Raw genomic sequence first — 27,102 nt, 5'->3', positions numbered from 1 at the left:
CACAGCTACCTCCGCCTCCTGGGTTCAAGCTATTCTCCTGCCTCAGCCTCCCAAGTAGCTAGGATTACAGGTGCACGCCACCATGCCTAGCACATTTTTTGTATTTTCAGTAGAGATGGGGCTTCACCATGTTGACCAGGCTGGTCTTGAACTCCTGACCTCAAGTGATCCACCTGCCTCGGCCTGCAAAAATACTGAGATTACAGGCATGAGCCACTGTGCCCAGCCTTCTTGAAGTCCAATTTCTACTGAACATGTATCACTTTCTCACCACCATGAAATAAAAAAATCGGTATGTCAAACTATCATAAATTGGAGACCGTGTACATCATACACATACACATATCATATACATATACATACATATACATATATGATGTACATGTATACATCATATAATGTCCTTATTTCTTGATGTGAGTGTTGGTTAAATGGTATATTCCATTTGTAAAAATTTAGCAAACTATACTTTTGTTACAATGTGTATTTTTCTGTATGTGTGCTATGATTCAATTAAAATCAAAACAAAACACACTTCTTTTTTTTTTTTTTTTTTTTTTTTGAGGTGGAGTCTCACTCTGTCACCCAGGCTGGAGTGCAGTGGCCAGATCTCTGCTCACTGCAAGCTCCGCCTCCCAGATTTACGCCATTCTCCTGCCTCAGCCTCCCGAGTAGCTGGGACTACAGGCGCCCGCCACCTCGCCCGGCTAGTTTTTTGTATTTTTTTTTGGTAGAGACGGGGTTTCACTGTGTTAGCCAGGATGGTCTCGATCTCCTGACCTCGTGATCCGCCCGTCTCGGCCTCCCAAAGTGCTGGGATTACAGGCTTGAGCCACCGCGCCCGGCCAACAAAACACACTTCTAAAAACCTCAGAAGATACAAAGCTGGGGAAGGAAAGAAAGGCAGGTCAAGGCTAGGTGAATTCAAGACTCAAACTATATAATTAGTACTCAATTTCTCTTTGCTGTTTGTATCAGAGTCTGTTCATATGCTCATTTCATTCTCAGGTTCCACATGTTGATAAAACAGTTGCCATTGCTGTGGCCTCACAACCTGTCATGTCTATGTCTAGCACAAAAGAGAAAGTTGGCTTCTCCAAAGGCACAAAGAAAGCTGGACATTTAGTATCATTGGCTCTGGCTGGTCTGTTCAGCCCTGAACCAATCATTGTTGCAAAAGGAATATAATATTCTGATCGGCCAGGCTGGTTCATATCATGTCTGGAGATGGAAATGGAGTTAACAACCTCAGAGAACCACAGAGACTGAAAACAAGGAGAGAAAGAAATCTGGCTGTTTCAGAAGTCAGGTGAATGGATGTTGGGTGACTAAAAAGTTCAATAAATACCTGGTCCCTCGATGGCGGTGATATCATCATCATCATCACAATTTTCTCTTAGCATCGAGAAAAATGTCTGGTATCTAGCTCGGTACTTGATAAACATTATTATTATTTTCTTTTTTTGAGACAGAGTTTCACTCTATCGCTCAGGCTGGAGTGCAATGGGGCGATCTCGGCTCAGTGCAACCTCTACCTCCTAGGTTCAAGCGATTTCCGTGCCTCAGCCTCCCGAGTACCTGGAATTACAGGCACCCGCCACTACACCTGGCTAATTTTTTTTTTTTTTTTTTCAGTAGAGATGAGATTTCACCACGTAGGCCAGGCTGGTCTCAAACTCCTGACCTCAAGTGATCCACCTGCCTTGGCCTCCCGAAGTGCTGGGATTACAGGTGTGAGCCACCATGCCTGGCCTATTTTATTTTAATTTTTAAATTATTTTAGAGGCAGGGCCAGTACTTGATAAATACTAATATCTGTTGAATGAGAGAATGAGTTATATCAGGCAATACTAGGAGTAATCTTGTCATGCCTTAGGCCTTCCTCTCCAGGATGGGAAAGACTGAGGAGAATTTAGAAAAGGGATATGACAGTTTTATTATTATTATTATTATTATTATTATTATTATTAGAGATAGAGTTTCACTCTTGTCGCCCAGGCTAGAGTACAATGGTGTGATCTCGGCTCATTGCAACCTCTGCCTCAGCCTCCCAAGTAGCTGGAATTACAGGCGCCGGCCACCATGCCCGGCTAATTTTTGAATTTTTAATGGAGACAGGGTTTCACCATGTTGGCCAAGCTGGTCTTGAACTCCTGGCCTCAGGTGATCTGCCCGCCTTGGCCTCCCAAAGTGCTGGGATTACAAGTGTGAGCCACCATGCCTGGCCTATTTTATTTTAATGTTTTAATTATTTTAGAGGCAGGGTCTCATATGTTGCCCAGGCTGGAGTGCAGTGGCTATTCACAGGCGCGATCCTACTACTAATCAACACCGGAGTTTTGACCTGCTCCATTTCCAGCCTGGCCTGGTTCATCCCTCCTTAGACAACCTGGTGGTCCCCCAGTCCTGGGAGGTCGCTGTATTGATGCTGAACTTAGTGCAGACACCCAATTGACATAGTGCACTACAACACAGAACTCTTGGACTCAAGCCATCCTCCTGTCTCAGCCTCCCAAGTAGGTGGGACTAGAGGCTCATGCCACCACACCTGGCTATGAGTCAGTTTTTTTTTGACAGCAAAGACATAGTCCTGTACAGAATCAAAGCTCTTGGAGGCCTTTGCTAACTCTTATCTTACTCTGTCTCTTCAGAGTAAGACAGAGTCCTGTACAGAATCAAAGCTCTTGGAGGCCTTTGCTAACTCTTATCTTACTCTGTCTCTTCTCTTATCTTACTCTGGTCCTTCTGGTGGCAGAAGGACCAAACCCTGGAAAATTCTGATCACAGTAACGGTGGGTGAAGCAGGAAATAAAGGAAGCCCTCCTTCACTGCTGCTGGGAGTATAAATTGCTACAACCATTTTGGAGAACAATTTGGAAAATAGTAAAGCAGAAGATCTGCATACCTCACCTGTTCACCAAATCCTCTCTCGAAAACCATGTACCCTGGAGACATTTTTGCCCCATGCACAAATTACATATAGATGCATGTTGCAGCCGATTGTGGTGGCTCACACCTGTAATTCTAGCACTTTGGGAGGCTGAGGCAGAGGGGTGGGGGAATCAGTTGAGGTCAGGAGTTCGAGACCAGCCTGGATGACATGATGAAACCCTGTCTCTACTAAAAATACAAAAATTAGCTGGGCATTGTGGTGTGCACTTGTAATCCCAGCTACTTGGGAGGCTGAGGCAGGAGAATCGCTTGAACTCAAGAGGCAGAGGTTGCAGTGAGCCAAGGTCGCGCCACTGCACTTCAGCCTGGGTAACAAAGAGAGACTCCTTCTCAAAAAAAAAAAAGAGTGTATTGCTCCAGTTACTACTGCTGCTGCATAACAAATCATCCCAAATTTAGTGGTGTAAAACAATAACCATTTTATCATGCTCATCGTTTTGGAAAGGGCACAGTGGGACAGCTTGTCTGGGACTTTAGACAGGAAGATTTAAAGGGTGAGGATGACTTTACAGCTGGGAGTTGGGACAGCTAAAGCCTTGTTCTCTGACATGCTTGGTGGCTGATGCTGGCTGTCATCTGGAAACTCTGCCGTGACCATAGCATCTGTATGTGGCCTCTCCACTTGGCCTGGGCTTCTTCACAGCATGGGGGTTCCAGGCTCCAAAGGTGAGTGTCCCAGTGATCAAGAAAGAAGCTGCATTACCTCATAAATTGTGCAGCATCATTTCCGTCTTTTTTTTTTTTTTTTTGAGACAGAGTCTCACTCGCTCTGTCGCCCAGGCTGGAGTGCAGTGGGGCAATCTCAGAATCTCGGCTCACTGCAACCTCCACCTGCCAACTTCAAGTTATTATCTCACCTCAGCCTTCCAAGTAGCTGGGATTACAGGCATGCACCACCACGCTTGGGCTAATTTTTGTATTTTTAGTAGAAATGGGGTTTCGCCATGCCAGCCAGGCTGGTCTTGAACTCCTGACTTCAAATGATCCGCCTGCCTCAGCCTCCCAAAGTGCTGGGATTACAGACATGAGCCATCATGTCTGGCCATTTTCATCTTTTTACTGGTTATGGATGATTCACAGTCCCACCTAGATTCACAGGAAGGGGAATTACAGCAAGTTCTAGAAAAGCATGAGGACAGGAAATATTGTTGAGGACATCTTTGGAAAATACATTCTGCCACACACATACATTGCAGTCATGTTTGTGCCAGTCCACCATCCCTTATCCAATGCCCTTGGAGCTAAACGTGTTTTGAATTTTAGAAATTCTCAGAATTTTGAAAGATAGTACGATGCATTCATGAAATCTCCTATCATACCCCTTGAGAGGACTGGTTCATCCTGTAAGCAAAAATCTAAACTTGGTGTGGTGGCCCATGCCTGTAGTCCCAGCTACTCAGGAGGCTGAGGCAGGAGGATCGATTGAGCCCAGGAGGTTGATGCTGCAGTGAGCTGTGATCGCACCACTGCACCCCAGCCTGGGCGACAGAGGGAGACCCTGACTCAAAAAAAAAAAAATCTAAATATTTCCTCAGTGGAACATATGAATATTCACATTAAGTGGCATAATGATTATAAATAGCTTTCTGTCTATTCAGGTCAGGTTTTGCCACTAAAGAAGTTCAAATCAGGTCAGATCTTGCAGCTAAATAAATTATAAAAAGCCTTCCATTTTTAGGTTTCCTACAATTTGAATTGTGGCTAAGGATTTATGGACCAGTATGAGGAAAAAATTGGAACAAACTTAAATAGACATCATTAGGAAAAAGGATTTTAAAAGGTGAGGCCAAGTTATATGATGAAATATTACACAGCAGTGAAAATGAATAAACTTGAGCTACATGTATCATTATGGAAATATAAAAATAATGTCAGGAGAAAGCAAGTTGCAGAAGAGTATATTTATGATAAGTAAGGATAGGCCAGGTTTTCTGTATTAAAAATAGCCCCTGGCCTGGTGCGGTGGCTTATGCCTGTAATCCCAGCACTTTGGGTGGCCGAGGCGGGCGGATCACTCGAGGTCAGGAGTTGGAGACCAGCATGGTCAAGATGGTGAAACCCTGTCTCTACTAAAAATACAATAATTAGCTGAGCATGGTGGTACACGCCTGTAGTCCCAGCTACTTGGGAGTCTGAGGCAGGAAAATCACTTGAACCCAGGAGGCAGAGGTTGCGATGAGCCGAGATCATGCCACTGTACTCCAGCCTGGGCAACAGAGCAAGATTTGTCTAAAAAAAAAAAAAAAAAAACCTATATCTCAGAGGCTTTATTTATTGCTCATGCTACATGTCATTATTGGCCAAATGGAATTGGGAGCATCTCCTCCTCATTCTAGAACTCAGTTGGTGGGCAGCTGCTCTGAAGAACATTGATGGTTATTTGATAGAAGGAAAAGTAGGGGGAAGGATACCCTGGCTCTTTTTTATTTTTATTTTTTTTCTCAGGATGGAGTTTTGCTCTTTGTTGTCCATGCTGGAGTGCGGTGGCACGATCTCGGCTCACTGCAACCTCTGCCTCCCAGATTCTCTGTCTCAGCCTCCTGAGTAGCTGGAATTACAGGTGCCCGCCACCATGCCTGGCTAATTTTTGTATTTTTAGTAGACATGGGGTTTCACCATGTTGCCCAGGCTGGTCTCGAACTCTTGACTTCAGGTGATCTGCCCATCTTGGCCTTCCAAAGTGCTGGGGTTACAGGCTTGAGCCACTACGCCCTGCCGTATTGTTTTCTTTATGTGTTTGATTTCAGCCAGCCTGCAATTGGGTGCTGACAGGCACAAGAGGCCCCACTTATGCTCTCCTGAGATTTCACCAAGGACCTCCCTTTCTTTAGGCCACTCCCCTGTGCTAAAACATTCAAGGGCTCTGTATGGCTCACAGGAAAAAGTTAAGAACAGTTAAGTGCTCCCATGGATTGAGCACTTCCTACATATCAGGCACTTTATAGAGATACTATTTGTAATCTGTGCACAATCCTAGGGGAAGGAACTGTCTGATCTCCATTTTACAGATGCTGAAATGGAGTCTCCGAGAGGCGAAGTGACTTGCCAAGATGACAGAGTGAGGGCAGGGAGGAAGGAAGACTGGTGGCTAGATCTGTCTGATTTCAGGGCCCATATTGAGCCACAGGATCAGGCCTCACTCCTCCAGCCTCACCCCTCACCTCTTTCTTTTCCTTGGCAGGACTAACTGCTCCAACCAGGCAGGCCTCTTCTCACTGCCCCTTGAGCAAACCTGTCTCAATGTCCCTTCAAAGACCATCTAGAATCTCACAGGACACCTTTCCCTACTGCCAGCCATGCTGAGTCCTGCCCTTATGACAGTGTCCCCCAGTTAGTCACTTTCCTGTCGGTCATATGTCACTAGGCTGCAAGAATGTCTTAGTCATCTTTGCATCTGCCATGCCCAGCACACACTCATTGCACACCTGTCATCCTTCAACAATTATTCAGCGCCCACTGGCTGCTGAGCCCTGCGCTAGGTGCAAGGATACAGCAGAGAGTGAAACCAGATCTCTGCTCTTGTGAAGTTTATGTTCTGATCTGGGAGATGAAAATGAACAAGTAAATCCGTACATGTATAGTAGAATGTCAGGGGGATAAAAAGTGTTATGGAGAAAAATCAGGCTGAGGAAGGATATGGATAGAGAGTGCTGGGATGGGGAGAGGAAAGCTACTTTAGAGGAAAGGTCTTTTTGAGAAGGTAACATTTGAGCAGAGATTAGAATACAGTGAGTTTGTCTGAGGAACTGAATAGTTAAATGAATACATAATGAATGCATGCTTTAGTGAGTTGGAAACCTAACTTGGAGATGAAAAAGGGGTGTGGAGGAAGGAGTTTGAGGTAGGGATGCCTAGATCACCTAACATCTTTCTTTTTCTTCCATCTAAAAACATAAACGGCTGGACTTGGTGGCTCACGCCTGTAATCCCAGCACTTTGGGAGGTCAAGACAGGCGGATCACCTGAGGTTGGGAGTTCGAGACCAGCCTGACCAACATGGTGAAACCCTGTCTCTACTAAAAATGCAAAATTAGCTGGGCGTGGTGGTGCTCGCCTGTAATCCCAGCTACTTGGGAGGCTGAGGCAGGAGAATCGCTTGAACCTGGGAGGTGAAGGTTGCTGTGAGTGAAGATTGTGCCATTACACTCCAGCCTGGGCAACAAGAGCGAAACTCTATCTGAAAAACAAAAACAACAAACAAAAAAACCCATAACCAGTTTGTTTATTTATTTATTTTTGAGATGGAGTCTTGCTCTGTTGCCCAGGCTGGAGTGCAGTGGTGTGATCTCAGCTCATTGCAACCTCCACCTCCAGGGTTCAAGCAATTCTTGTGCCTAATTTTTGTGCAAAAGTTTTGTATTTTGCTTTTTTTTTTTTTGAGATGGAGTCTCACTCTGTTGTCCAGGCTGGACAACAGGCTGGTGTGCAATGGCACAATCTCGGCTCACTGCAACCTCTGCCTCTCCCTCCCAGGTTCAAGCAATCCTCCTGCCGCAGCCTCCCGAGTAGCTGGGAATACAGGCACATACCACCACGCCCAGCTAATTTTTGTATTTTTTAGTAGAGATGGGGTTTCATGATGTTGGCCAGGCTGGTCTCAAACTCCTGACCTCAAGTGATCTGCCTGCCTCAGCCTCTCAAAGTGGTGGGATTACAGGTGTGAGCCACTCACTGTACCTGGCCTAAAACATAACCAATTTATTTTGATGCCTTATTATTTTAGATAGGTCAGAAGTAGAGATTGATCATTGGTACACAGTTTAGATGTAGGAAGGTTTCTCTTTCTCTGTCCAGAATAGACTGGGTATTACAGAATGTTATGGTATAATTGTTAATTCTCTTAATATTACTGTGGTTCTGAAGGATAATGTAATTTTCCTTAGGATTTGCTACTGAAGTATTAAGGCATGAAATATCAGTAAGGCAGCAACTTATTTTGTTTATTGTTTTTTGAGTCAGGGTGTCACTCTGTCTCCCAGGCTGGAGTGTAGTGGCACTATCTTGGCTCACTGCAACCTCCACCTCCTGGATTTAAGAGATCCTCCCACCTCAGCCTCTCAAGTAGCTGGGACTATAGGCACACGCCATCACGCCCAGCTAATTATTTTGTATTTTTTGTGGAAATGGGGTTTTGCCATGTTGGCCAGACTGGTCTCAAACTCCTGAGCTCAAGCAATCCGTCTGCCTTTGCCTCCCAAAGTGCTGGGATTACAGGCATAATTGCCCGGTCTACCTTTAATATTTAGCAAAAAATAAAAATTTTCGACATATGAATATAGATACATACATGCGGAAAAATGATAAGAATGATCAAATCCAGGTGGGGAGTGTGTGGATGATGCTTCCACTATTCTTTCAACTTTTCTATATGTTTGAAAATGTTTCATAGATATGAGGGTTGGGAGGGGCCATTGTGTGGGCCAACAAAGTATTTGTAAGTTAGATGATTCTGGCTAGTCTGGGATTTCTGGTCCAGGGCCTTACCTGCACTATTTCATCTAATCCACATCACATCCCTATGGGGTGGGCAGCACTGGGTCTGGTTCACAGGTGATGAATAGAGAAGCTCAGAGACATAAGTGACTTTCCAGAGTCACACAGCCAGGAGAGGCCAAGCCGAGATTTGAACTCACATCTGTCTGAGTCAAAATTCTCTGCTTTCCTTTTTTGTTGTTTAAGCCTCTTCTCTTCCACCATACCATTCCCCAGGGGTATTGAATTAGGTGACAGCTAAGCGCATTTACTATGTGCACTTTGCGTGTATCACTTAAATTCTCACAACAACCTGATGAGGTTGCTAATAACCTCCTCCATTTTACCGAGGCACAGAGAGTTTAACTTGTGTTAACTCTAACACAAGTCACACAGCTAACAATGGAAAAGCCGGGAGTCAGAGAACCTGGGCAGTGTGGCTCTAGACGCCCCACTCAAAGGATCAAAGAAACACTGTAAAAAGTAGAAATCACTTTAGGAATATAAATCAGGATTATTTTTGATTCTCACAGAATCTCTGCAAAGTCCTCTCCCCTCCCTACTGCTTCCAGCATTCCAAGATAGTACTCTAGTTTCAGATATGTCTACACCGGGGACACTGGCCTCTCCAGTCCAGCTCCTTGAAGCTACTGCTTCTTGCCATAAATTTCTAGGACTGTTCATTGCCTTCTGAGGTCCTTTGAGCTGATGCTGATCTGAAAGCATTTTTTTGGATATGGTCCCACACCCAGGTGATGGGGATAGGATACCGATTTGTCTGCAGGATAAGAATTAGAGGCCACACAGACTGCTGAGACAGTTACAACCTAGAGGTCAAGGGCCTGACATGGGAGACAGGCTAGTTTTGATTTGAGCCCTTGATGCAAGGCTTGGGTGAATTGCCTTTCCAACCAGAAACCTCAGTTTCCTCACTTGTACAATAGCAATAATAACAACACACATCTCAAGACTAGTGGGGGAATTTCATTGCATTAGTAAAGTCCATGTTTCTCAGCAGAAGTCTAGAGACATCGACAATTGTTATCACTATGCTATTTCTGATACAGTAGGATGTGGACCCCAACTAGAGCTCCAAGTTCATCCCTACTTCCCCCACTACTTCACTGAATTTTATTCATGTTGGCCTTGGATTCAACTCGGGGGCAGATCAGCCCTTTTCCTACCTCAGGGCCTTTGCACCTGCTGTTCCCCCTGGTATGACTGCTTTTTCCCCAGGTTATTCTAAAAAGCTGGCGCTTTCTCACCCTTTTATGTCTCAGCTCATGTCACTGCTCAGTGAGGCCTTTCTTGACCACTCCAGCCTGCCTGCAATACATCCTCCTGTTTTATCGTATTCATATGTGTTACCAGTACCTGATATTACTAGTTGATTTGTTTCTTTTACCTCTCACATAATTTAAGTTTCAAGAAGACAGATTTTTATCGTTTTTTCCTCTGTAGCATGCCCAGCGCCAACAACTGTATCTGGCATTCAATAAGTAAATGGTGAATTGAATAAATGAATGAATGAATGAGGGTGTATACCAGGCCGAATCCCCAAGCCTTTCAATCCCCACTCATCTGCTGCAGTGGGCAACGAAACGAGTCAGACTTTGTAGATGGTCCCTTGGCCCCCGAGATGGGGGCGAGCGAGCGCGGAGCACTTGGGAGACGTTCCCCGTAAGCCTGGGCGGTGGCCGCACTGGGAGAGGGGCTGTCGCCATTTGGCGATATTCCATGCAGGCTGCCGTGGGGGCCGGGCGAGGGTCGGCAGCGAGCGCAAGCGCGCGGGTCTTTTGCGACGGTGCCCGGCGGCGCTGGCCCCGCCTCCCGCGCGTGCGCCCCGCCCCGCCCCCGCCGCTGCGCCCGCTCAGGGCCGCTCTGGCCCCCACCCGCTTCATGTGGCCCGGCCCGCGGCGGCCGGCGGCTGGGAGCGGCGAGGCGGCGGCGGCGAGTGGCGGCCCGCGAGGCCCGGGAGGCGGTGGCCGAGGCCCAGGCGGTGGCGGCGGCGGCCCAGGAGGCGGCGGACGGGGAGCGGCGGGAGCAGGCCCAGCCCGGCTCTCGAGCGGCCGCCCGGCTGCAGCATGCGCGCCCGCCGGGGGCTGCTGCGGCTGCCGCGCCGCTCGCTGCTCGCCGCGCTCTTCTTCTTTTCTCTCTCGTCCTCGCTGCTCTACTTCGTCTATGTGGCGCCCGGCATAGGTAGGAAGGGGGTTTGGGACCCCGTCGGCTGCCGCTCTGGCCTTGAGGGACCCGGGGAATCCCCGCCCCTCCTGGGGGCCCCGGCCAGGAGGCGGCCTCCAGCCTGGTCCTCCGGACTCCGGAGTCCTGGCCTGGCTCTCGGGGACCCCAGGACATTCCTGCCCTCCGCACCCCAGCAGGCTCCCGGGACTCCTCTCCCGCGCCAGCCTCCGGCCCACCCCGCCCCTCATAACGCCGCCCTCGCGAACCGGACGGTGCCTTCACGCCCGCCCCTTGCTCCGGGACCCCCTTCCCGCTCTTGCCTCGCTGGAACTCCCACGTCCTGCTCCGCTGCTCGAGAACTCCCGCTTCCCTTTCCCGTCCCCGGGGTCTCCTGGAACCCCCATTCCCGGCATTCCCCGCACCCCAAGCCCCCGCGGCGCGCCCGCTCCTTGCCAAGCCCATGTGCCCGGGTCTCAGGCCGCCCCACCTTCTGGCTCCCATCCGTCCTCCCCCACTCCCCGTGACTCCATCGTTTCCTGCTCCCGTGAGCCCCCTCCCTCCCCTTTTTTCCACCACTTCCCCCATTACATCCACCTCCAGGTCCTCCGTAACTCACGTTCACTTCTTCAGTGGCCTGATCTCTCTGCCTGTCCGGTGGCACCCCCCTTCTCCTTACAGAGGTCCACCCCCATTCAGTCTCCTGCTAACCCCCTGAGCGTCCCATGCCTCTTCCCCATCTCCTCCTGCGCCCACCTCGCGTATCCACAAGGGCACATCCTTGTAAACTTTGCCCCCAGCCCCTCAGCCTTTCAGCCACAGCTGCTTTCTCAACTGAAGACCTGGGGAAGGGGTGCTGTCTGTGTTCTCCTTTCTTCCACTTCTGCCCTCTCCTAGCCTTGCGGGTAGATAGTGGTTCTTCAGTATTGCATAGTGCCTGCTCTGGGGACAAAGGGAAAGTTTAAATTGGCCCTAGAGAAGGGGATATGGCTGGGGCCTTTGGGAAATGGTACCAGGTGAGAAGGGGGAGCATGGAGGAAAGATGTAATGGGTACTCCTTCTTTTCAAAGTCTTATCCTTTAAAGGAAAGGCAGTCTCTGGAGAAACTGACCCTGCCACCCCTCCCCCGCCCGCCCCAAGCATAGTCTTTTATAAGACCACAGGGCACCATTTAGGACAGGAAGAGATCAGAAGGAAAGACAGCATGATGGTTAAGAGTGGAGGACACAGAGGTCAGACTTGCATTCCAGTCTCTGCCCTGTATGACCTTGGGCAGGTTACTAAGCCTTAGCTTTTCTCCTCTGTAAAATGGGAATATGCAGCCCAGTCTCATACGGTGTTAAGGATGGAAGTAGATACATGTTCTTTAAAAGCACTCACCACTGTACCTGATGCTTGAAGAGTTTTAAAAATAAGTAAATGCAGCTATTACATGTAACTTCCAGGAAGAAGGGAGTTAGGTGGAAGGCTTAAGGAATGTGTTTGCCTGACTTGGCATCACTATGAGGAAACCTCAGTTTATGGTGAAAAATGATCAGAAGATGCTGTTGGGGCAGGGGCAGGAAGAGTAAATTCTGCTAGAAACATGTTGGATTATATGGATTTTAGGAAAGGGTTGATGGTTTAGTTTAGGGAAATGCCTTTTAGGATTGTAGCAATAACTAGTGCTATTCTCTGTTGACCTGTCAACACAGAACTAGCTGAATAGAGAAATTTCCAGATAGAGCAGGAGATCGTCTCCTGATTATTTTTTAAAGCATATTTTACTTGTGGTTAATGTTGATGTTTTGAACTATCAACTAGATCTGGAAAGATAGAACAGGCAGCATCAGATTGCCCTGTTTACAAAGTGTCATAGGGAAAAGTGTCCCTCTAGGAAGGTATAATATGTGGCCTGATGGATTTGATGAGTAGATTGTAAAAGGGTTGCGATTCTGGCAGAACAGGAGCAGATAACTAATTAGTGGAATTAACTGAGAAAAGAGTTCATTAGCATGTTGGCTATTAGACTTTAATAAAAATGGGTGTGAAAAGATGGGATTTGGACCTAGAGGCAGTCTTAGAGCCATAAGCCTTTTTTTCTCCTTTTGTGAAAGTGACAGGTACTTCTGGTCTGAGTCCATAAATCAACTATATCTAAATGGAATACTGTATCTACTGGGATGGTAATCACCCTTTTGATAGAAAGATTAGAAGCCAGATTCTCCAATAGAAATGGAACTTATCAATTTAATTAAGATTCCTCAACAGTAGATTTTTAGGTCAGTGGAACCCCTGTGTAAAGCGATGAGCTACTGCCGTGCCTAGAATCCTGTATCACTGATAGCTGAAAAAGAGGCAGAACAGTTACATTTTCACTAGTGCTGTATCTCTTTGAATGTAAGCCTTCTGAAGGGGAATTCTACTTAGGATGGAAATTTTGTTCGTGGGAAAGGGGAACAATAAAAAAAAGGATGTGGAGTAGTTACATTTAGCTGTTTGCCCTTCCTACTAATGATTTTTTTTTTTTTGGATACAGTGTCTCGCTCTGTTGCCCAGGCTGGAGTGCAGTGATGCTCATAGCTAGCTGCAGCCTTGATCTCCTGGGCACAAGTGATCCTCCTGCCTCAGCCTCCTGAGTAGGTGGGACTACAGGTACATGCCACCCTGCCTGGCTAACTTTTAAAACAGTTTTTTTTGTAGAGACAGGATCTCACTATGATGTACAAGCTCTGTTGAAATTAAATTTTTCGAATGTCTAGCTTTGGACAGTGGGGTGGCACATTTTTTCAAGGTTAAGGCAATCTGGGGAAATAAAAGGTTGGTTTGTGTTCCTTGGGATATGAAGACCTTATTTAAACAGTTATTAAAATGCGCTTAGAAAATAATATTAGGTTGGCTGGGCGCAGTGGCTCACGCCTGTAATCCCAGCACTTTGGGAGGCTGAGGTGGGTGGATCATGAGGTCAGGAGTTCAAGACCAGCCTGTCCAAGATGGTGAAACTCCGTCACTACTAAAAATACAAAAATTAGCTGGGTGTGGTGGCAGGTGCCTGTAATCCCAGCTACTCAGGAGGCTGAGGCAGGAGAATCGCTTGAACCCAGGTGGCAGAGGTTGCTATAAGCCGAGATTGCACCACTGCATTCCTGTCTGGGCAATGGAGTGAGACTCTGTCTCAAAAAATAAAAATAAAAATAACATTAGGTTGAGCCATATGAAATTTCTGTTTTTTGCAGGACAAAAAGAGTTGCCTATCAGCAGTTTCATGCAGTTCACTTTACTAAATTTCCCAATGACAATTCTGCTTTCTGGCACAGTGGAAAGTGTTGGACTTGTATTTCCTTCTAAGTTTAACTTTTTCCAGTGCTTGCTTTTGATTTGCTTTGTATACCCTGTGGCTACGTTGTGCTCAAGGGCTAGAGATATCTTCACTCCAAGAATATATTACAATTATATTCAGAAATAGTAGACTTGAATTTGAAATAAGAAAAATCATGTAGCTATAAATGTTTTGAATTGTCCATATATACTGCAACCCAGCCAAAATTTTAGCCTAACCATTAACTTAGTATTTTTGAGATCTCATGCCACTTAATATGGGTGACCCGTATTCTAAGAGCAAAGGAAACTTTTCTTGGACTTGAGAGTCATCTGTGAAATGGGGTACCATCTCACCTAGAAAATTGGATATGAGGAAAATTACTAAACAAGACTTTTTTTTTTTTTTTTTTTTGAGACGGAGTCTGGCTCTGTCGCCCAGGCTAGAGTGCAGTGGCCGGATCTCAGCTCACTGCAAGCTCCGCCCCCCGGGTTTACGCCATTCTCCTGCCTCAGCCTCCCGAGTAGCTAGGACTACAGGCGCCCGGCTAGTTTTTTGTATTTTTTAGTAGAGACGGGGTTTCACCGTGTTCGCCAGGATGGTCTCGATCTCCTGACCTCGTGATCCGCCCGTCTCGGCCTCCCAAAGTGCTGGGATTACAGGCTTGAGCCACCGCGCCCGGCCTAAACAAGACTATTAATAGTGTGTTTGCAAAAGATATAAAGTGCCCTCAGCCATAATAATCCCATTTGATCCATTTAATGTTTTAAAAGTATGGCTTTGTTGGGATTTTTTTTTTTTCTTTTAAGACGGAGTTTCGCTCTTTTGCCCAGGCTGGAGTGAAGTGGCGTGATTTCGGCTCACTGCAACCTCTGCCCTCCAGGTTCAGGCGATTCTCCTGCTTCAGCCTCCCGAGTAGCTGGGATTATAGGCGCTTGCCACCACCGGCCAATATTTGTATTTTTAGTAGAGATGGGGTTTTACCATGTTGGCCAGGCTTGTCTCAAACTCCTGACCTCAGGTGATTCACCCACCTCAGTCTCCTAAAGTGCAAGGATTACGGGCGTGAGCCACCGTGCCTGGCCGGGAGTTGTGTTTGTATTGTTAATTTTGGAAGTAGTGTTTTGTCGGCAATTTAAAAGAAGGTTGGGCAATTTAAAAGAAGGTTGGGACGGAAAGTGAGAGAGTGAAAGAGAGAAAGTGGTAGATTTGATAAAGAGCAAGGTAATAATGTTGCAGAAAAATGTGACGTCCCTTCTCTTCAGCCTTCTACCCCGTAGCCTTTATGATTCTCATTTATTTAATCACTTGTTTTATTTGCAATGTTGAAATATCCCTGTTGCCTTCAGAGTTCTGCAGAAAACTTTTGAACTTATTTATGACTTGCTAACTTAAAAAAAATCTGAGAGCTCAGAGTACTTCCATACTCCAGTCCGATCAGGTCTTTCAAAAGATAACAGAAGCGAGCTATTTATAAATATACATATGAAGTGCTGATTTAAAATCTTAATAAGTTTATGGTACCATCATATGGCAAGGTTGTGTAGAGATTACTGACCTTAGCAAATTGTTAAAACAGTTACCAGTTTCAAGAGAGGTGCCTCTGCATGGTTAGGGGTAATTGTTTATGCATTGATGACTTTCTTTTTTTTTAGATGGAGTCTCGCTCTGTTGTCCAGGCTAGAGTGCAGTGGCGCAATCTCAGCTCACTGCAACCTCTACCTCCTGGGTTCAAGCAATTCTCCTGCCTCAGCCTCCTGAGTTGCTGGGATTATAGGTGCCCGCCACCACACCTAGCTAATTTTTGTATTTTTAGTAGAGACGGGGTTTCACCATGTTGGTCAGGCTGGACTCGAACTCCTGACCTCGTGATCCGCCCGCCTCGGCCTCCCATAGTGCTCCAATTACAGACGTGAGCCACCGTGCCTGGCCGATGACATTTTATTAATTGAAATTCTGTTCTACATTTAAACTAATTTTTCTCTTTCCTTGATTACTGAAGAAAGAAGATGGGGAATGATTTTGACATTTTTGGCCTACTTAGTTCCAAGAGAAGTTTGATTTATGGCTGGCTTTTGGAAGGCAGGAGCCAGTAATTCTAACCTTACCTCTTTCGACCAAATGACCGTGAGCAAGTCACTTGATTTCAATGACCTGATACTTTCAAAAAAACCCAAAGCCATTTGAAAAGCTAGAACTGCATCTTAGTCAATCTTTTAGTGAATTTTTAAGAAATCATACCTCAATAAAGCTAGTAAGATGCTTTTATATATAAAAAGTTGATAATTCATTTACATTCTATATAAACATTGGTCCTAAGATTTTAATTTATTTTTATTTTTATTTTTTTATTTTTTGAGACAAAGTCTCGCTCTGTCACCCAGACTGGAGTGCAGTGGCGTGATCTTGGCTAACTGCAACCTCCGCCTCCTGCTTCAAGCGATCCTCCTGCCTCAGCCTCCCAAGTAGATGGGATTATAGGCACCCACCACCATGCCCAGCTAATTTTTTTTGTATTTTTAGTAGAGACGGGGTTTTGCCATGTTGACCAGGCAGACTGGTCTCGAACTCCTGACCTCAGATGATATGCCCACCTCGGCCTCCCAAAGTGCTGGGATTACAATTGTGAGCCACCACGCCCAGCCATTCCTAAGATTTTAGACCAAAAAAAAAAAAAAAAAAAAAGGGCTGGACAAGGTGGCTCATGCTTGTAATCCCAGCACTCTGGGAAGCCAACATGGGTGGATTCCTTGTGTCTCGGACTTCAAGATGATCCTAGGCAACATAGTGAAATCCCGTCTCTACTAAAAATACAAAAAATTAGTTGGATGTGGTACATGCCTGTAATCCCAGCTACTCGGGAGGCTGAGGTGGGAAGATCACCCGAGCCTGGGAGGCCGAGGCTGCGATGAGCCATGATTGCACCACTGCATTCAGTCTGGGTACCCAGAGTGAGAACCTGTCTCCAAACAAACAAAAAGGATTTTAGAGAAGATACATGTTTTATATAATCAAATACAACTTTTCCTAATAACCACAGGAAAATTTCAGATTTCCCCCAGTCAAGTATAGTCTGAAAATAACCTTTATTTTTCCTGACATGAAAAAGCCCTCTGAATCCTTCAGCACACTCAGTTTCTGAGATTTTTAGAACAAAATACATATGGGGAAATGTGGGTTACTTCATTTTAGAAAATTGAAGAGCCTTATCCTGTTAAGGACACCTTTTTTCCCCTCCTAAGCCACATGCACTCTTGTGCACATATTAGAGTATAGTGTTGTCCATTCTTCTTAGGAGAAAGCCATATTTGGAGAACAGCTTGATGTTATAGAATTAAACAGCACCACTTTTGACCGGGACTTTGATGTTTTATGTTCTCTTTGTGGAGTTTTTGCTATATTGGAAGCCAGGTCTTGGGTTTGGAGTTGAAATTTTCTTTAGTAGTAGAAATATGTTGGTTTTGGATAGTCTCAGCCATTCAAACAGTATTAATTACTGTTCCAGGATACCTAGAGCCGGCAGATAATTCTGTTCCAGCATCGACTCCCCCCACCCCAGCTGAATAGGCCGGTGGGAACCCTGCATAATCACCAGGAGAGAGGGGCTCTGTGTTGCCATGCCTCTTTAGAGCTTTCTGAGAGAGTAGAAATTCCAAAGCAGCAGAAGGCCGGAATACAGCTGACTTCTTGCTTCCCTAAATTTTGCTGCTTTTTAGATCTTGGAAGTATGTTGGGCACATCTAATCACATAAGGCAAAGAAAGACCTTAGCACATAAGTGAGCAATGTAATGCTGCTAAGGCCTGTCAAAAAAAGAGAGAAAAAGGGAGGTTACCATTGGCCAAGATAACAGATAATCGGAAGCAAGCAGGTTGGGTGTGGGCTGAAGAGAAGAGGCAGGCCTGTGTGCACTGTCGGGAAAAGGGCAGCTGTTCTTCACTTTCTGGTAGTAGTCAATAAAGGTATGCTTGCCTTTACACACGAGCTATGTTTTGTAGAAAATCGTGAGGAAAAATTAATGGGATTTTAGGATCCACTTAAAATCCTGGAGCTACCCAGGTACCCAGCATTTGAGTGTCATGTTATCGGTTATGGGAGATCTTTGAATTCTAAACTTTTGACTACATCTCTCATTTTATTTATTTTATTTATTTATTTATTTTTGAGATGGAGTTTCGCTCTTGTTGCCCAGACTGGAGTGCAGTGGCGTGATCTCGGCTCACCGCAACCTCCACCTCCCAGGTTCAAGCGATTCTCCTGCCTCAGTCCCCCTAGTAGCTGGGATTACAGGCATGCACCACCACGCCCGGCTAATTTTATATTTTTAGTAGAGACGGGGTTTCTCCATGTTGGTCAGGCTGGTCTTGAACTCCTGATCTTAGGTGATCTGCCCGCCTCAGCCTCCCAAAGTGCTAGGATTACTGGCATGAGCCACTGCGGCTGGCTACATCTCTCATTTTATAGATGATCATATAAGTCAAGTTGAGTCATTAACTCGCCCAAAATTGAGAATTATTAAGATATTCTTGAAGCACATACAATACGGTTGAAAAGAGGTCTAGGTTCAGATCAGCTCGGAGTGGCAGATTCATTTTGTTTTGAAATAGATTCATTTTGTTTTGAAATAGAATACCTTTCTCAGGGTACTTGTGAGAATTAAGTAGAATATGCACGTGAAAGGGCTTAGCACAGAGCTTGACACAAAGGTCCTTATGTTTATGATTTTTTTTTTCTTTTGAGACGGAGTTTCACTCGCTCTTGTTGCCAAGGCTAGAGAGTGCAGTGGTGCTCTCTTGGCTCACTGCAACCTCCGCCTCCTGGTTTCAAGTGACTCTCCTGCTTCAGCCTCCCAAGTAGCTGGGATTACAGGCGCCTGCCACCATGCCCAGCTAATTTTTTTTTTTTTTTTGTATTTTTAGTAGAGATGGGGTTTCACCATGTTGGCCAGGCTGGTCTCTTAACTCCTGACCTCAGGTGATCCATCTGCCTTGGCCTTCCAAAGTGCTGGGATCACAGGCGTGAGCCACTGTGCCCGGCCATATGATTCTTATTTATAACTGTAGGAGGTACTCTCTTGGTCTCATGCTCATATTAAACTGAGAGTTAGGTTTGGGCTCCTGTCTGACTTTACCAATAACTAGGTATGAATTTTTATTCCTGTTTTCTGTGAACTGAGGAGACTGGACTATTGTGCAGATTCTAGGGTCCCTTTCAGATCTAAAGTTTCATGATTCTGAGCATGTGTGAATTGAACCTTTGAAGTAAAGAAGGAATAATTTTGTCAAGTAAAGACACTGTCTTTTAAAGTTCTGATTTCCCGTTGACTTCATCTCCTCCCCAGAGTGCTGTGGTGAGAATGGTGACATGCTTGTGTGTAATCTTCAGACTTTATAGTTTCAGTCTTTGGGGTGAATGGCAAGGTCCCCGATGTGCAGTGCCATTACTTTTGGACATAAGCCTGGGAACTCCAGACTTGGTGTCTCTACACGGAAATCTATCTTTGAAATCATTGTCACTAAGGAAGAGGGGGGAAATTTGTGCTGTCTTGGTCAGAGGAAAGAAAATCAAAAAGAATTTTTGGAAATACCTTTGGGATGTTAAGACCATTTTTTCCTTTTTTTGTACCATTTTTTGTCCTGTGGGCTAATCCTTTTACATTTTGATCTGCTAAGCCAGTCCTTTCCTCTGGCTTCACACTTCAGCTTTTAAGTGTGACATAGAGCCCCAGACTCATTACCTCAATCCTCTAGGTAGTTAAGTGTTAAATGAAAATGAATATTGCATTTGGATCCCCTAATTCTTTTCTTATGGTGCCTTTTATACTGAGGAGCATTCAGGCCCCTGCTGGTTGCATGAATTCAGTGTTTTCCCAAGCATGGGAATCACGTTAAATAATTTAGAGTGCTGCCCCGTCTCCAATTCCTCCTTTTTTTTCCTCTCCTTTTGTTAGTTTGAGTAAGCAATTATTAGACCCTGGGTATCATTCCTGTGCGTTTGCAGGTGACGGAGCTATCCAGGTACTTTGCAGCAGCCAGAAGCGAACCTGGTCATTGTTTCTGAGGCACCTTCGTTACTGTCATCAATTATGAACAGTTCTCTTAGGCGGTTAGTGGCCTAATTATGAAGATGAAAAATATTGTGGAGTATTGGATAACGGAAAGAGTAGGTTGTAAGATAGCAGTGTCATGTTTTTACATGTCAGTGGATCCAGGGTATGCTGGTGAGCACAACTGTTTATTATTTTTCTTAAAAAGTTATAGGATATTTAAATATCAGTAGAGAGGTAACTTTTTCCACCCCTTCCCAAGTAGTCCTAAAAGTATGGATAATCGGCATTTAAACCTTCTTAATTCTCCTTGTTGAACAATCATAAGCTTGGAAAGATGGAGAGACAGGGTTATTTTTTCCTCACAGAGCTGCTCATTATCCCATTTTAAGTTCTACTTTCAGGAACCAAGCCTAAATTGTATTCATGATCAGGATGTATATATTTGCTGATTGGTAGACTTGGCTGGTGAAGGTCATAAGATAGTGTTTTCCCGGCCGGGCGCGGTGGCTCAAGCCTGTAATCCCAGCACTTTGGGAGGCCGAGACGGGCGGATCACGAGGTCAGGAGATCGAGACCATCCTGGCTAACACGGTGAAACCCCGTCTCTACTAAAAAATACAAAAACCTAGCCGGGCGAGGTGGCGGGCGCCTGTAGTCCCAGCTACTTGGGAGGCTGAGGCAGGAGAATGGCGTGTACCCGGGAGGCGGAGCTTGCAGTGAGCTGAGATCCGGCCACTGCACTCCAGCCTGGGCAACAGAGCCAGACTCCGTCTCAAAAAAAAAAAAAGATAGTGTTTTTCTAAATACTGTGTTGTGTCTCGCTTATGTAATTGAAAAAGGAAAAAAATGTTTTATTCCTGTTCAGAAAAATGACAGAATTGCCAACCTAAGGAAGTCAAACCAGATAGACCAAAAATGATAGTAGACTGGCTTTAGGATTCATGATACAGTTATTTTGAATCTGTATTTTTTTTTTTTTTCTGAGATGGAGTCTCACTCAGTCCCCCAGGCTGGAGTGCAGTGGTACAATCAGGGCTCACTGCAACCCCTGCTTCCTGAGTTCATGTGATACTCCTGCCTCAGCCTCCTGAGTAGCTGGGATTACAGGCGAGTACCACGACACCTGGCTATTTTTTTTTTTTTGGTATTTATTTATTTACTTTAGTAGAGATGGGGCTTTGCCATGTTCCCCAGACTGGTCTCGAACTCCTGACCTCAGGTGATCCACCCACCTCGGCCTCCCAAAGTGCTGAGATTACAGGTATGAGCCACTGCGCCTGGCCAGTAATCACTATTTTTTAGGTTTTTTTGTTTGTTTGTTTGTTTTGTTTTTCGTTTTCTTGAGATGGACTCTCGCTCTGTTGCCCATGCTGGAGTGCCGTGGCACGATCACAGCTCACTGCAACCTCCACCTCCTGGGTTCAGACGATTCTTGTGCCTCAGCCTCCCAAGTAGGTGGGACTACAGGCACACACCACCACGCCCGGCTAATTTTTGTAGTTTTAGTAGAGACGGGGTTTCACCATGTTGGCCAGAACTGGTCTCAAACTCCGGACCTCAGGTGATCTGCCTGCCTTGGCCTCCCAAAATGCCAGGATTACAGGTGTGAGCCACCGTGCCTGGCTGGGTGTTTAATTTTTAGTTGTTTTTCTTTTTAAAAATGTTATAATGCTTTTTTTTTTTCTTCATACTAGAGACAGGGTCTCCCTGTGTTGCCTAGGCTGGTCTCGAACTCCTGAACTCAAGCAATCCTCTTGCCTTGGCCTCCCTCCTTGGCTGGAGTGTAATGGTGTGATCCGGACATCCCAGACTCAAGTGATCCTCCTGCCTCAGCTTCCCAACTAGCTAGGAGTACAGGCATGAGACATCATGTCTGGCCTCAGCCTTATTTTTCAACATTTCTTATTTCCAAAATATTTTAGCACCCTAAACAGAAACTCTTCTTGTTAAGCAATAACTCTCACAACATTTGTCATTTTTATGTTTTTTGTTTGTTTGTTTGTTTGTTTGTTTTCATAGACACTCCGGCAGTTGTGAAATGGTGTTTCATGAATGTGTGTGTGTGGTTTTTTTTCCTTTTTTTTTTTTTTTTTTGAGACGGAGTCTTGCTCTGTCACCCAGGCTGGAGTGCAGTGGCCGGATCTCAGCTCACTGCAAGCTCCTCCTCTCGGGTTCACACCATTCTCCTGCCTCAGCCTCCCGAGTAGCTGGGACTACAGGCACCCGCCACTTCGCCCGGCTAGTTTTTTGTATTTTTTAGTAGAGACGGGGTTTCACCGTATTAGCCAGGATGGTCTCGATCTCCTGACCTCATGATCCGCCCGTCTCGGCCTCCCAAAGTGCTGGGATTACAGGCTTGAGCCACCGCGCCCGGCCGGTTTTTTTTCCTTAAATGAGTCATAATGGTTTTGATGTGCATTTCTTTAATGAGGAATGACCATTTGCATATTTCATTTGGAGAAATGGTGATTCAGGTCCTTTGTTCATTCTTAAATTGGGCGTCTTTTTGTTGTTGAGTTGTTAGGAGTTTTGTTTTTGTTTTTGAGACAGGATCTCTCTGTGGCTCGCACTGGAGTGCAGTGGCTCGACCATGGCTCACTGCAGCCTCAACCTCCCAGGCTCAGCCTCCCAAGCAGCTGAGACCACCAGTGCGTGCCAACAAGCCCAGCTGATTTTTAAATTATTTGTAGAGATGGGATCGCCCTATGTTGCCCAGGTCGGTCTCAAACTCCTGGGCTGAAGCCATCCTCCCACCTCAGCCTCACAGAGTGCTGGGATTACAGGCATGAGCTGCCATGCCTGGCCTGTTAGGAGCTCTTTACAGATTCTGAGTAATATTAAACCTTTATCAGATACATGATTTATAAACATTTTCTATTCTGTGCATTGTCTTTTCACTTTTGATAGTGTCCTTTGATGCACACAAATTTTTAATGAGGCCCAATTTACCTATTTTTTCTTTTGTTTATGCTTTTAAAATGCACTACTTTGTAAATATTACCACTTACCTTTTGCTACCTACAGTGTGCCCATTCTTTTTTCTGCCCATGAAGGTCTTAATAAGCTACTGATGTGATTTTTGAGAAAGCAGGAGTCATGTTTTTTTTTTGTTTCTTTTGCCCTAACATGTTTAAGTTTGAGGCTGTTTTCTTTCTTTATTATTATTTTTATTTATATATTTAGATTCAGATTCAGCAGGTGACACAAGATTTATTTTTTGTCATACAGGAATGAAAAGACATGATAATTTCGAAGATAGGGAAAAGTAAATTTTGTTTGGTATTTTCTTTCTCTCGCTCTCTTTTTTTTTTTTTTTTAAGGCAGAATCTTACTGTCACCCAGGCTGTAGTGCAGTGGCGTGATCTCAGCTCACTGTAGCCTCTGCCTCCCAGGTTCAAGTGATTCTCCTGTCTCAGCCTCCTGAATAGCTGGGGTTACAGGTGCATGCAACCACGCCCAGCTAATGTTTTTATTTTTGGTAGAGATAGGGTTTCACCATTTTGGTCAGGCCAGTCTTGAACACCAGATTTCTGGTGATGCACCTGCCTCGGCTTCCCAAAGTGCAGGGATTACAGGCATGAGCCACCACGCCCAGCGTGTTTGGTATTTTCTTAGCCCCAAATTTCCATTAACCAGCATCATTTATGTTTTGGTGTTTAGTATTAAGTAGTTACCATAAAGACCCTGAGGCATGACTTTGAGTTTGGTATTGTGGGTGGTTTTTTTGTTTGTTTGTTTGTGTTTGCCTTCTGATTCTTTGAAAATTAGTAATGCTTTATTCACCAGAACATTCTGTTTCCCCGTGCCTTCCTCGTCCACAACACAGGCACAGGGTAGCAGGTGGTGAAGAGAAACAGGCTGCCAAGATGGTCCCTGGGTGACTAGGAGGGGTGTGATGTGCGCACAGGATTTTTTTTTCTATTATCCTTTATAACATCAGAAAATGATGTCAGATGCTGACAAATGAGGAAATAGAAAAATCTAACATGTAAAAGCTGCTGGACTCCCTCCCACAGCTCTGACTTAGTAAAATTAGGCAATTTGATACATATTTTTTTCTGATATCAGCTGAACTGCAAATGTATTTATCTAAACGTGAGTGATAAAAATGGTGATTAAAGGTGGGGTGGGTACTTAGAAAACTTTTATGTTCTGGTGCCTGTGATAAAAGAGAAAATTTGCCTGATTTTGCTATTGTCTTATAGCTAAATTCATTATTCTCTTTGTAACACCCCTACAGTGTGCTAGACTTGAAGGGTACAGTGATGAACAAAGCAGACAGTGTATCGCTGTTATTTTTTAAGTCTTCTAGGGAGCATGGCTTCACTTTAGTAAATTTTCAGTTTTGGGTAATTTTATATTTCTGGACAGATGTGTTTAATTGAGGGCCAATTCATCTGGTGTTCTCAGTTGGAGTTAACATTCCTTAATTGCCAGGAATAATAGTGAATACAGTAGTCACCTCCTTATCCAGAGTTTTGCTTTCTGCGGTTTCACTGAGGTCTGAAAATATTAAATGGAAAATTCCAGAAAGAATTCACAAATTTTAAATTGCGCACCATTCTGAGTGGCGTGATGAAATCTTTCACCATCCTGCTCTGTCCCCCTTTGTCTTGCCTGGGATGTGAGTTATTCCTTTGTCCTGCATATCCATGCTGTATACACATTTAGTAGTTGTCTGGATTATCACATCATCATCATGGTGTCACAGTGCTTGTGTTCAAGTGACCCTTATTTTACTTTTATTACTTGTAATAATTTTAAATTTTAATATTATGGCCAGGTGTAGTGGCTTTTGCCTGTAATCCCAGCATTTTTGGAGGCCGAGGCTGGAGGATCACTTAAGTCCAGGAGTTTGAGACCAGCGTAGGCAACCTGGGGGGAAACTTGTTTCTACAAAAATACAAGTAACAATTAGCCAGATGTGGTGGTACATGCCTGTAGCCCCAGCTACTTGGGATCACATGAGCCTGGGAGTTTGAGGCAGCAGTGAGCTGTGATCACTCCAGCCTGGGCAACAGAGTGAGACTCTCTCAGAAAAATTAATTTTACTTAATTACTTTTATTATTGTTATAATTGTTCCATTTTGTTATTGTTGTTGTAAACCAAATTGTAAAACCATTTTATTATTATATTTGTTGCAAACCAAAAAGTATCTGAGACAGGTCTCAATCTATTTAGAAGTTGACTTTACCAAGGTTAAGGGCACGCACCCAGGCCCAAGGTCTGTGCCTTTCTCCAAAGATGATTTTGAGGGCTTCAGTATTTAAAGGGGAAGAAATTTCTAGAAGGTGTGGGTCGATAAGAGGCAAATGGTTGCATTCTTTTGAGTCTTTGTTAGCTGTTCACATGTGGTGGGTGAGGGTGGGGGGCGGCGGAGGAATAGTCCCTTATGCATTCATCTATAGCTCAGAGAATCTGCATTTTTACGTAAGATAAAATATACTTAACAGGGCAGAGGAAGCAATCAGATTATGCATTTGTCTCAGGTGAGCAGAGGAATGACTTTGAGTTCTGTGCTTTGTCCCATATCTGTGAAGATAAGCTATCAATTTACATTGTCAGGGCGAAATTCAGCAAATCGCTGTAGGGTAAGGATCTTGAGGTCCACAAGGAATTACCTGTTGGGCAGATTGTGAGGGAGGTAGGTTTGCATGATGCCATTCCTACCTTGACTTTTCTCTTTGACTTAGTGAGTTTGGGGTCCCCAAGTTTATTTTCCTTTTACATTGTTGTTCATCTTTTACTGTGCCTAATTTATAAGTTAAACTTTACCATAGGTGTGTATGTATAGGAAAACAATGTATTTAGATTTGGTACTACCTGCAATTTCAAGCACCCACTGGGGAATTCCAGAAAGTATCCCTTGAAGATAAGGGAGGACTACTGTATGATTCATAGCACAGTTTCAGATTAATCATGTCCAATGCAGTCAGATGCTTGATGGTTACATGGGGCCTGGTTTGTGGGCAGATGACTAGTGGGAGGTTTTTTTTGCCCATTTAGGATTCAAAATGGGTTTTAATCTTTTAAGTTACAATTAAGCACTTTGTGTCTTATACAGTATGTATACAATAATGCTCTGAAATGGCTAATCATGAATGTATTAATGGTTTGTCTCGTACTGAAACCTGAAATCTAGATGAAAAAGTTGATAAACATAAGAAGGCAATCAGTACTGATTGTCATTGTCATCTACCCCAGTACATTCTAACTGGGGTAGATATAGTAATTCTTTTTTTTTTTTTTTGAGACGGAGTCTTGCTCTGTAGACCGGGCTGGAGTGCAGTGGCCGGATGTCAGCTCACTGCAAGCTCCGCCTCCCGGGTTTACGCCATTCTCCTGCCTTAGCCTCCGGAGTAGCTGGGACTACAGGCGCCCGCCACCTCGCCCGGCTAGTTTTTTGTATTTTTAGTAGAGACGGGGTTTCACCATGTTAGCCAGGATGGTCTCGATCTCCTGACCTCGTGATCCGCCCGTCTCGGCCTCCCAAAGTGCTGGGATTACAGGCTTGAGCCACCGCGCCCGGCCTGATATAGTAATTCTTATATGTTGCTATTAGCATCATTTCTGATTTTTGATTAGAAAAATATTTAGGTTAATGGCTTTCTTGTTGGTTTCAAATTTATGAGAAAAGCTATACCTTTATGTCTTGAATCTGCTCACCAGTCTTTGCTTTGAGAGGTGGTTTTTGCTTAGGCTACGATAAATTGTTTCATCTTTTCTAAAGAGGGATGAGGAAGTATTTACTTTGTGAAATTGGAAAACCATGTGGTTAGTGTGGAGAGTAAGCGTGTTATTAATAAACAGCTAGTCTTGCGCTCCATACTGTTGGATGGAAGGTGGAAATAACCTTGCCTCTATTGCTGAGATTTAAAAAATAAAAAGCTAGGCTACTACCCCACATCAATTGGTGTCTGGTTGGGGCAACTAGAATCCTTCATTGTGTGGTTCATGCTTGTGTGTGTCTGAATGTGAGAGTGGGAGGAAGTTCAATGTTTTGGCTTTGGTGTGGGATTAATTTTCTCTTCCGTTGTTAATTTGGCATACCTGACCTTTTCATTCTGGTTTAAAGTATTAGAAATCCTAAGATTTGTGTGAATTAGAAGATTGGGGTTTATTTGCATTTCATTTGGCACTAGGGAAAATTCAC

The 27,102-nt window shown here is 44.8% G+C and overlaps 1 protein-coding gene across 2 annotated transcripts in view; it reads left to right on the top strand.

The window, feature by feature from the left end:
- Positions 1-10,323: 10,323 nt before the first annotated feature.
- Positions 10,324-27,102, top strand: part of B4GALT5 (beta-1,4-galactosyltransferase 5) — an 89,839-nt gene continuing 73,060 nt past the window's right edge. For both annotated transcript variants that reach the window (XM_065523284.2, XM_005569324.5), the window contains exon 1: positions 10,324-10,623. In XM_065523284.2, the coding sequence (XP_065379356.1) occupies positions 10,509-10,623 (115 nt within the window). In that variant the 5' untranslated portion in view covers positions 10,324-10,508. The remainder of the gene's footprint in view (positions 10,624-27,102) is intronic.

Source organism: Macaca fascicularis, chromosome 10, assembly GCF_037993035.2.
Source record: "Macaca fascicularis isolate 582-1 chromosome 10, T2T-MFA8v1.1".
NCBI lineage: Eukaryota > Metazoa > Chordata > Mammalia > Primates > Cercopithecidae > Macaca > Macaca fascicularis.
The sequence above is the reverse complement of the archived record's forward strand: the minus strand, read 5'-3'. Positions and strand labels throughout refer to the sequence as shown.